General features: G+C 36.0%; 1 protein-coding gene across 1 annotated transcript in view; it reads right to left on the bottom strand.

Moving 5' to 3' along the window:
- SYPL1 (synaptophysin like 1) overlaps positions 4,402–12,271 on the bottom strand; it is a 32,275-nt gene continuing 24,405 nt past the window's right edge. Inside the window, exons 4-5 of the mRNA XM_021063515.1 lie at positions 8,034–8,222; positions 4,402–5,853 (exon numbers count right to left, since the gene is read on the bottom strand). Coding sequence (XP_020919174.1) covers positions 5,719–5,853; positions 8,034–8,222 — 324 coding nt within the window. The 3' untranslated portion in view covers positions 4,402–5,718. The remainder of the gene's footprint in view (positions 5,854–8,033; positions 8,223–12,271) is intronic.

A 12,271-nucleotide genomic window follows, 5' to 3' on the forward strand; every position in this document is an offset into this window, starting at 1 on the left:
AGTCAACGTAATGCCATCAAAATTCCATTTTTTTTTTTTTGGTAGAAATTAACAAGCTGATGCTAAAATTCATAAGCAAATGTAGAAAATCTCAAACAGCCAAAATAACTGGGGGGAAAAAAAAACAAGAAATGAAGTAGTCTGCAGCACTAAGACTGCCTGATTTCAAGACTTATTATAAAGCTACAGTAATCAAGCCTGTGGTATCTGCATCAGGAAAGACAAATGAATGGGTCATTGGACCAAAATATAGTGATAATTTGATTCACATAAATATGAACAACTTTTTTTTTTTTTTTTTTTTGCTTTTTTAGGGCCACACCCTCAGCATATGGAGGTTCCCAGGCTAGGGGTCCAACTGGAGCTTGAGCTGCCGGCCTAGGCCACAGCCACAGCCACGCTGGATCCAAGCCATTCTGCAATCTACAGCACAGCTCACAGCAACGCTGGATCTTAACCCACTGAGCGAGGCCAGGATCAAACACAGTCCTCATGGATACTAGTCGGGTTCATTAACTGCTGAGCCAGCTTATTTATTTATTTTTTATAACGGTACAAAGGCAATTTGGTGGAGAAAGCATGGCTTTTCAATAAACTTAGCTGGAATCAGTGGATGTCCATATGCCAAAAAATTAAAATTAAAAAAAAAAGGAACTTTGATCAATACCTTGCATCACTTATAAAAATCAACTCAAAAAGAACCATAGTCTAAAATCTAAAACTTAAAACTAAAACTTCTACAGAAAAAAAGAGAAGGTATTTATAACTTTCGGTTATACAAAGATTTTATGAACATAACACCAAGAGCACAATCCGTGAGAAAAACATAATACATTTGAATTCATCAAAATTAAAAACTGCTCTCTGAGTGACTGGGAATGAAACGACATTCCAATAATGTACTTCTATCTAGACTATCTAACGAACTCTCAAAGGTCAGTAAGAAAATCCAAACAGAAGCGGGCAAAAGTTCTGAATAGGTATTTCATCGAAGATCCACAAATGACAAATAAGCACAGGAGCCATTATGGAAATGCAATTCAGAACCACAAAGAGCACAACTGAATGGCTAAAATTAAAGACTGACCATATCAAGTGCTGACAAAGATATGAAGTAAGTGAACTCTCACACACTGCTGATGGGAATTTAAAATAGCACAACATGGAGTTCTTTGTGGTTCAGTGGTAAACAAACCTGACTAGAATCCATGAGGATGTGGGTTCGATCCCTGGCCTTACTCAGGGGGTTGGGGATCTGGCATTATCCTGATCTGTGGTGTAGGTCGTAGATGTGGCTCGGATCCTGCATTGCTGTGGCTGTGGCTGTGGCCAGTGACTGAAGCTCCTATTTGACGCCTAGTCAGGTGCAGCCCTAAAAACCAAAAAAAAAAAAAAAAAAAAAAAAGTTGCAATATTTTGGGCAGTTAAATTAGGAGCTCATTTAAAAAAAAAAACCCAAAATCCACTTTGGGCAGTTTAAAAAGTTAAACATTTTCACCGTATTATTCTACTATCCCACCCACTCCTAGCTATTTACCCAAGGGAAGCATATGTTCATACAAAGACTTTTATATGAATAGCAACTTTATTTGTATTGGCCCCAAACTGGAAATAGCCCAAATATCTACCAGGAGGTGAATGTATAAACCATATGTGGTACATCCACACAATGGAATAACATTCAGCTATAAAAAGGAATGAGCTGTTGATATATGCAATACAGATCTCAAAATAATTACGCTGAATGAAAGAAGTCCAAAAAGCAGCATACATATTGTATTAATCCAAACGCAAGGAAACGCAAACTAACAGTACCAAAGATCACTGGTTGCTGGGAAGTATGTGGGATGAATGGGTAAGAGAGATGAGAAAATTTGAGGGTTCCTTATTTTGATGTGGTGATAGTTTCATACATACTTGTACTTATTACGTTGTATTCTTTATATATGTGTTGTTTATTGTACTGCAACTATATCTGAATAAAACTATTTTAAAAAATCTAACCAGCTGTATTTTTCAAACTTGCTAGCAAGCAAGGCTTCATTTGTAACTATTATTCTTGCACAAGCAAAATCCAAATCATGAGAAATAGACTCCCAGAGTTCCCCTTACGGCTGTAGTTAATGAACCCGACTAATATCCATGAGGATTCAGGTTCGATCCCTGGCCTAGCTCAGTGGGTTAAGGATCCCAAGTGGCAGTGGCTGTGGTGCAGGCGGGCAGCTACAGCTCCGATTTGACCCTTAGCCTGGAAACCTCCATTTGCCATGGGTGCTACCCTGAAAAGACAAAAAACAAAAAACGAAACAAAACAAAAAGAAATAGACTCTGTATGACAATACTATAAAAATATAAGACTATTATCCTATTTTGATCAGTTTAATTTAACTGATAAAATTTCCCATTTGTTCTATAACATAAGAATTGTTGTTACTGATCAACTTTTACATATTACTAGAATGACCAATATACAATATGGTGTAAATTTGTGGTTAAGTTTACTACACTGAAACAAAATTGCAGCTATTGTATTTTCAAGTAAGTATATATTTCTATTTTTCTTGGATTCCAATGACAAGTATAATGTAACTCTAATTAGAGAAAGGTAATAGGAGAAAAAAAGGTTTATTCTAACTTCCAAACAGAATGAAGAAACAAAAACTATCATTTTTTGCAGATGATATAATTATCCACATAAAAAAGTAGGGAACCTACAAATGACAAAATTACCAAGAGGCACAGAAAAACTGCCTTGCAGAAAATCAGTAGGTAAAAATCAGAGATGTCCTGTACTCCAGCAATAAAATAACCATTTAATTTAGAATATCATTCAAGTGTTACTAAGTACAATAGTAAGAAAGGCTACAGGAAACAAATGTAAACCTAAATCTTTATGCAAAAAATTAGAACTTTACTGAAGAACATAAAAGACACAAATGGAGCGATACACTCTGTTCATAAACACAAAGCCTTGATATTATAAATATGACAATTCTCCCTAATTGATCTATAAATTCAGTGTAACTCTTTTCAACTGAAACCCCAAAGGTTTTTAGGAACTTGACCAGGTGATCCTAAAATTCATACAAAAGGGTACAGGGGTCAAAAGAGCCAAGACGGCTGTAGGTAACAATAATGACAGTACTCTGGCATGTATCCTCTCAGACAGCAATTCTTCCTGTAAAGTTACAGATAATTAGGGCTAAATACAGTATTGGTATAGAACATAAAAAGCCACAGATAACATGGAAACGATATACAGCAGAGAGGACAAAGAGATAAGAGATGAACTTTTATATAAAGGATACTACAAAAATTGGCTGAGTATTGAAAATTACAAAAATGAGATCTCCCCCTCAACTATATACAAAAATATACTCCCACTGGAGACCTAAAAGTGAAACAAAACTCACATATTCAGAAGCAAACAAGGTGAATAATCTTTATGACATTGAGAAGGACTTCTTAACACACGAAAAGCACAAACCATGAAAGAAGATCGTTGCATCAGTATTAAGATAAACTTCTGTATAAGCAAAATCACAAAGTGAAAATACAAGCTATGGACAGCAAGAAATCTGCAACCGATGTAAACATTAATGGATTAGTATTTAGAATAGAGAGCACCTCAAATCAATAGGAAAAAGATCAACAAAATAGAAAAATTGGCAAACGATATGAACAAGCAATATAGAGCAGGAGAAACCTAGGTGGCCAGTAAATGCAGAAAAAGATCACCAATCTCAATAGCAATCTAAGAAATACAAATTTAAAAACATCAAAGACACTACCTCAAACCCATCAGATTGGCAATAATCCAATAATATCAAGCACTGGCAAGAATACAGGGTATCGAGGACTCTTAGATACTGTTAGTGGGAGACTAAAGTGATACAAGCACCTTAGTGAACAATTCTGTAATACCCAGCATACAACCGAAAATGTGAACATCTCACATTCCAACAGTTCTACTTCTAGTGGTATGTCCTTGAGAACCTTTCACACATTTTGCAAAAATATTTATTTCAGCGTCATTTGTAATAGTGAAAGGTGAGAAAAATCTACTTTAATAAGGAAAGGGCCATTTTCCTTTAGTAAGGAAAATATTATCTGCAATCTTTTATTTCCTTAAAAAGACAAAACCAAATCTGATACAACAAAATGTTAACATCTGTTTACTTCAGTAGTGGAAACTTGACTATATAGTACTTCTTATACTTATTTATCTTACATGCTACATAATTTAAAAATTTTAAATTTAGTGTGAAACAAAGTATATAACAAGCAATACTGACCTTATTTATAGCAGGTTTAAGATTTCGTGATTTGTTAATCAATTCCATTTTGCATTGCTCATGCCTTTAAGATGAAGGTTTCTTTGTAATATAACAATCAGTGCACTTTTTCTTTTAACTTCTTTATTAAGCCAGTTGCATAAAAGATATACATTCTCATATAGACAATTCTTGTCATGAACAAAAGCAACAAAAATAAGGCAATAGTGAGATATGCTTCACATATAAACAATCAAGTGGTAATAGGAAATCTGGCCCTGTACAACGAAAAGATTAGGAAGCAAAAGGTGAAAGAGTCCTGTGTTCAGAAGATACCCAAATGTGTGTGCAAAGACAGTGCACCCATAATAGAGCTCACTTAGATTCCTTGTTTACGATGCATAATTCCTTAATTATTCATTTGTAAAATAAGAGTAATAAACATGAAGAAAACATGAAATCCGAATTGCACTGATTTTCACAATATCAATATCAATGCTGAACTCAAAATAGCAACTTCATTGAAAGTAAATGTTTAAAATATTTCAAAAGTAAAAGGCAATCTTAATTTTTTTTTAACCCTATGAATAGGGCCTATAAAAAATGGAGATTATTTTATTCTACCTGCAGGGAGATTAGGTCTCCACTTGCACTGAGGGAGCATGAGCAACAAAGGGCAGCAAACAGATATCACTAGGAGTAATGCCTGCACATATCAAAATAGCTAGCTGAACCATGTTCTACTTATACAGCAAATCTATTAAATAACCAGCATAATGGAAGCATAAACCTCATGTGAGAGAATTACTAAATTAACTATACACCTGTTAGAGGTTTCTAAACCCCAAACCCAAAACAATTTTAGTATACCTATCAAGTACTGTAGGTCATTTAGAAAAACAGAAATAAAACATACACGGTCTTTGTAATTAAAATTTTTTCATAACATATAAACAATGTTCAGATATAAACCATGAACTGTTTTTTTCTAAATATGATTTATGTAATCAAGACTTTCTTAAACAAAGAGAGGTCCTAGGAATATGGTCTGTACAAACTTACAGTAGTGTATATTCCAATAGAGATATTATTCCTATTATGATATGACAATATAACTCTTTTCTGAGTGAAGATATATGTTAAGGCTTAAAGTGTAAACACTTTGGAAGGCAAACAACTTAGCGAAGAAATTACCATTCATTTGAAAATGTGTATCATCTCATAATAGGCCCCTGAATTTTCAAATTCACATGTGAGAATACATTTACATCTTAAATTTCTAGGAAAGGCACAAGCTTTATGTAAAAAAGCAGTACAATTTTAATCCCACTAATTTATTGAAAAAGCCATTACTTTTATTAGAAACAAAAAATGCTTCTCAAGATGTTGGCAACAGGTCATAGTATAGACATCTATTCATACAGTGTACTTCTTCTCCCTTCAACTATATTCCAGCTGGGGGAGGAACACCTCCTTGACTATGGGAAGTAGAAGTATTTGATGGACTGTGTAAGCTGGTCTCCTTGTACACAAACCATGCATTTCCTCCCCAAAGTATCATATTCAGAAAGCCAAAGATCTAAGAAGGAGAAAAATAAACATGAAAATCTAGTACCTGCTTACAATTTCATACCTATCTTAGTTTTCCTGTAAATACTTAATATTTCCAGGTAGTATACCATTATTTCATTTAAAGTTTAAACTACATATAAAGTGGAATAAAAAAGGAAGACTTTGCAGTTCAATGCCAGATTTGGATATGTAACTTACTCTCAATGAAATCTCTAAATGCATAACATGTACAATCATGACAAAAGAAATCTTATTTTTGTATGCTCATTATCAAAATGATGGAACTAAATTTGAGAAAAATAACTAAAACCTTCCTTTTATTACTTTGTTGCTTGAATTTAGTGCTTGCAAGTAAAGAGGAACAAGAGAAATCCAGAGTTTCTTCTTTGGGGGTGGGGGGTCTTCACTTTTCTCCCATCTGAATGGTTAGAGGTGTCCTTTCTGCATCTTTTCCTACTTCCCTACTTTACGCCCTTACTACCATCTCCCTTGCTTCAACAGTGGCTGCCAGAAAAGAAAAGGAATCACAGAAGAACTTTACTTCGCAACTGCATTAGTCAATCTAAAAAAATTTAGCCTTCCTAAGTATAAATCTGACAAGATGAAAGTCTCAGACATGAATAAATTGAAGATACCCTATTTTCAGGTGTGTGTGAGTGTGTGTGTGTGTGTGTGTGTGTGTGTATGTTTTATATAAATGTAAGAATAATGACTCATGGGCTAAGAGTGGGGTAAAAAGCTTGAGACTACCATCAAATTACTGAAGGCCAACTGCTTTTCTCTTTTTGTATATTCGAAGATAAAAACATTTCTGGAGTTCTCATTGTGGTGCAGTGGGAATGAATCCGAATAATATCCATAGGGATGTGGGTTCAATCCCTGGCCTCACTCAGTGGACTGGGGAATCTGACGTTGCCATGAACTCTGTGTAGATTGCAAATGTGGCTCGGGCCCCACATTTCTGTGGCTGTGGCGTAAAACCTGCAGCTACAGCTCTGATTTAACCCCTATTCTGGGAACTTCCATATGCTGCAGGTGTGGCCTTAAAAAGACAAAAAAAAAAAAAAAAAAAAATCTGAAACTGTCCATCTCAGATCACTGTCAAAATATATGAAAAAAGAAAAAAAAAAAAACTTTTAAATTACAAAATTATAGGAGTTCCCATAGTGGCTCAGTGGAAACAAATATGACTAGTATCCATGAGGACGAAGTTCTATCCTTGGCCTCGTTCGGTGGGTTAAGGATCTGGCGTTCCTATGAGCTGTGATATATATACAGGTTGCAGATGCACCTCACATCTGGCATTGCTGTGGCTGTGATGTAGGCCAGCGGCTACAGCTCCGATTTGACCTGCAGCCTGGGAACCTCCATATGTGGCAGGTGCAGCCCTAAAAAGACAAAAAAAAAAAAAAAAAAAAAGTTATGAAACAAAAATTTGGCCAAATTGCTTTATAAGGCAGGAACTGCCTTTATTCACCAGAAAAAAATTTCTTCTTGAAAAGACATGAAACCTCCCTAAAAGTAATACCCCATTATATTAATATTTAATAATATATCTGTACTTTAATAAAAAATCAGACAAAATAATAGTTAAATTTACACAGACTAAAATTTTATGATTATTTAAGAAACTATAAAGGCAAAGGCATTATTTCCACAGACCCAGAGCAAATTAGATTAGATAAGGGGCTCTAAAGTCAGATCTGGTTCAAATCTTGGCTTTGCCAACTTATTAGTTGTGTCACCTTGGGTGAATTAACATATGAGCTACATTTTTTTCCTAGTTGTAGAATGAAGATAGCAATGTCACTTCTCACATTCCTCTTAGGATTGCTGGATAACATAAATAAAATATGAGTGTAATGACCTTAGCACATAGTCTTAATAAATGTTGGTGACTATAATTATTGCATTGCAAGTTAAAGTCGTGCCTAGTCAATGTTAATAAAAATAAAGACTCAACCATGACCTTGTTCAAATCTGTTTACAAGCAATAATTTTCTTCACAAACTTTTCTTGTTGTTATAAAGGTAAAGACTATATGATAACTAGGATTCTGACAAGCTTGGTAAAAATAAAACCAATGTATTCATCCAGAGATTTACTATAAAGCCTTGTTTCCTTAACTCACTGGTAAGGTTTTTCTACTAAGTGAAATAAAGTATTTTATAAACACTGCATACATACCACAGATACATTTAGGGATCCCATACTAGTCACGGAGAGAAAATGACACGTCACTCCTTGTTGATTACAAGGCATAAGTTCCTGGACAATATTGGGACCAGTGGCTATTTTAATATCTGTAAGAGCTTTAGCCCAGGCTGAAGTGCTCACCAACCACAAAAAAGTGGCGACAAGAGTAACAACAAAGTCCTAAAGCAAAAATAAATATGTTAGCAATGAACAGTTAATTTAAAAATACAAAATTTCAAATCCATGGTGAAGAACTGAGATCACATTGAACCTTACTGCACTGAGATACGGCTTTCATGACATACTTTATAAAATAGGTCACAGTCAACATAGCAAACATTGCTGTTTACTATTTCTAGGCCAGTGCAACAAGACCCGGCCATACCTGTAGGAGCCTAAGATTTTTGCACGGAGAAGCCAAAGTAGCCCTCACTACAATTTTAACTAAGCCTCTCCCTCCCAGGATCATTACACCCTGTTATCCTTCCATTATCTGTTTTAATCACCTCCTCTCTGATATCACCTCTCCTTCTAGCTCATTCCCTTTGGCACCCCAACCTTAAAAATCCTTTGACCCCACTTAGACCTACAATCTGATCTTCATTTCCCTTCTGAATTTATATTCTGAGGTCCTACATTACAATTCTTTGCATATACTCTCAACTCTCTTCTCTTGTTTTCTCATGCAGTTCTGACAAAACTCTTTAACTTTTGTTAAATATAATTGTCCATGATATGGATAATGAAATAGTGGAAAGCACACATCCAGGATGCCTTGTCGCTTTTAAAATTCATAACTACAAAGTTTTTGGAATGCTTATTTTATATTAAGAAAAGAAAACAACAAAATCTCTCAAGACACCCTGTCACTACCAGTTCTCTACTAAAGCCTTTGCTACTTAATACATTTCCAAGGATAGAAGTGAAGTTTTTAATATTTTATTTTATTTATTATTATTATTTTTTGTTTTTTGGGGCTGCACCCATGGCATGTGGACATTTCCAGGCTAGGGGTCAAATAGGAGCTACAGCTGCCGGCCTATACCACAGCCACAACAATGCAGGATCCAAGTCACCTCTGCAACCTACACCACAGCTCACAGCAAGGCTGGCTGGATCCTTAACCCACTGAGCGAGGCCAGGGATTGAACCCACATTCTCATGGATACTAGTCAGGTTCGTTATTACTGAGCCACAATGGGAACTTCCGTTAATATTTTAGATAATTTCCTACTGAATTAATAAGATGGAAAAAGAAAAAAAATTATTTCCCTTAATCTATTCTTCTGGGGAACTAGAATTTTGTCAACTAGTATTGACAATGAGCATCTATGTAACACTTTTAAAGTATACATTTGTATAGTATAAAGCATAAGTTCCACCTTTTTTGGTCTCCTTTACACTGACAACCAAAGTGGGAACAATGTAAAATTTCTATCTTTAATGCAACCTCGTCTGACCATCCAGGTATGCTCAAGACAATGAGTTCTTACACATCTGCAGCAAAAATCTCTCCAAGTTCAGAAATGGGTTTTGAAGCTTATCATAGAATTGCTTTTTTAAATAAATGTAGTTAGTTTTAAATTACTTTTGCCAATGAGCTTTTTCAGTCATTTATGTCAGATAAACACCAGTGATAACTTATGAAATATAGAAACTGGAGTTCCCGTTGTGGCGCAGTGGTTAACGAATCCAACTAGGAACCATGAGGTTGCGGGTTCGATCCCTGCCCTTGCTCAGTGGGTCAAGGTTCCGGCGTTGCCGTGAGCTGTGGTGTAGGTCGCAGACGTGGCTCGGATCCTGCGTTGCTATGGCTCTGGCGTAGGCTGGCGGCTACAGCTCCGATTAGACCCCTAGCCCAGGAACCTCCATATGCCGCAGGAGTGGTTCAAGAAATGGCAAAAAGACAAAAACAAAACAAAACAAAACAAAAATATAGAAACTGTGCTGTATATAGCTTGTCCACCTGGTCAAAATGGCAATGAATAAACGGTCTGATTAGAAAATCAAAACAATGACTAATTTTACAAATATGGTGGTGACAGTGTATTTGCATTTTGCATTTGAGCTCTCCACTGTTACTGGTCCTCTTAAAAAATGTAGATCAAAGAGAAAAGAATAGAAACATTACAACTTAAATATTTTGCACTGTGGAGGTACTCCTGTTTTGCTGCTCTCTGCTGTACTTTGTGCTACAGGTAAATGTTTTCTAAATATCTGTTAGAAATACAATGCCTTTTGGAAAACTGATAGTAAGTACGAGGTTATCATATGTTAAACAAGTTCATTCTGGGCTAAAGTTCATAGCTTTGACCAATAGACGTTAAATCCTCTTTATTTTCAGGTTTCTTCCTTTCAAATTTCTATTTAAAAAACACACTCTTTTTTTTTCTTTTTCTTTTTTTTTTTTGCTCTTTAGGGCTGCACCCACTGACTACGGAAGTTCCCAGGCCAGAGGTCGAAGCAGCTGCCGGCCTACACCACAGCCACTACAACGCAGGATCCAAGCCACATCTGTGACCTACACCACAGCTCATGGCAATGCCAGATCCTTAACCCACTGAGCGAGGCCAAGGATCAAACCTGTACCCTCATGGATCATAGTCAGGTTTGTTACTGCTGAACCATGATGGGAGCTCCTGTTTTTTTCTGATTATGCTCTTTATGTCACATCATTGCCGGCTTTAAGGTATGACATTTTAGTATTTCAAAACCAGGTACTTTTCTGAAAATGATACACGAAATAACCTTGGGGTGAGGGGAGGTGAGAGAAATGTGGGTCTCTGAAGACAGTCTGTCTGACTCAGGTCTCCAGTTAGTTCAGTGTGAACAATGCCATCTGGAATTCTGCAGTGTACAACCTGCAGCTGCCTGTGGCAGCCCTAATCCTACCAATATGTTAGGATCTGATTCATAATAGATCTTTAGGATCTGAGATAGCCTATCTTTGTCTGGTTTCATTTTACGGTATTCATGATTCTCCATACAGCCTAGGACCCTAAAACTTCTGCTGCTTAACACACACAAAAAAGTGCTTCATTTGTTTAAAAAGTAAAGTTGATTTTAAAATGTCACAATTGAAATGCTCCTAGAAATACCCTAGCAGAGAATTGAGAACATTGCTAAAAGAGCATACCTTCATTAACAAATAGTAATTAAAAAAAAAAATCAATGTCATATTTGGCTATAGTTAAAAATTCAAGGGAGTTCCCACCATGGCTCAGTGGAAACGAATCCGACTAGTATCCATGAGGACACAGGTTCAATCCCTGGCCTCACTCACTGGGTTAAGGATCCAGCATTGCCCCAAGCTGAGGTACAGGTCACAGACGTGGCTTGGATCCTGAGTTGCTATGGCTGTGGTGTAGGCTGGTGGCTGTAGCTCCGATTTGATGCCTAGCCTGGGAACCTCCATATGCTGCAAGTGCAGCCCTAAAAATCTTAGATCAAAAAAAAAAAACTAAAAACAAAAATTTCAGGTACCACAAAAAGACTTTTTTATTTTTTTACATTTATATGGTTAAAGGTAGAATTCAAAATTTAATTTAGAGGCCGAATTTTTATAAACAAGAAATATTCATCATATATTATATCAACAACAAAAAAACTATTTAAGAAACTAATTCTGGAGTTCCCACTGTGGCACAGCGACTGGGAACCATGAGGTTACAGGTTCAATCCCTGGCCTTGCTCAGTGCATCAAGAATATGGCATTGCCATGAGCTGTGGTATACGTTGCAGATATAGCTCAGATCTGGCATTGCTGTGACTGTGGTGTAGGTTGGTGGCTACAGATTGGATTAGAGCTCTAGCCTGGGAACCTCCATACGCCCACACGTGCAGCCCTAAAAAGACCAAAAAAAAAAAAAAAGAAAAAAAGAAAAAAAAAAAGAACTAATTCTGGGTTATTTTTCTATATGATCATGCTGAGGTGGAAAATTACTTTTGACTTTCTGAATGCCACAATCTGATCAGTTTTATAGTTCTATTAGGTAGAAAAGCCATCTCTGAAAACAGATTTGTGTAAATAAGTTTTTTTTTTTTTTCGCTTCTCTTCTACAAACAAATTGAGAGACAAACCAGCAAACTGTCTGTACCCAACTGCAGCCCTTGGGTGTCAAAAAGAGCCTTGAATGCTGCTTTCAAAAGTGTCATATTTTTAAAGCTTACTAAACAAAATATGGGAAATAAAAGGCTCATTGCTAGATTTAACTTAAAAATTTCCTGGG

The sequence above is a fragment of the Sus scrofa genome, chromosome 9 (assembly GCF_000003025.6).
Source record: "Sus scrofa isolate TJ Tabasco breed Duroc chromosome 9, Sscrofa11.1, whole genome shotgun sequence".
Taxonomy (NCBI): domain Eukaryota; kingdom Metazoa; phylum Chordata; class Mammalia; order Artiodactyla; family Suidae; genus Sus; species Sus scrofa.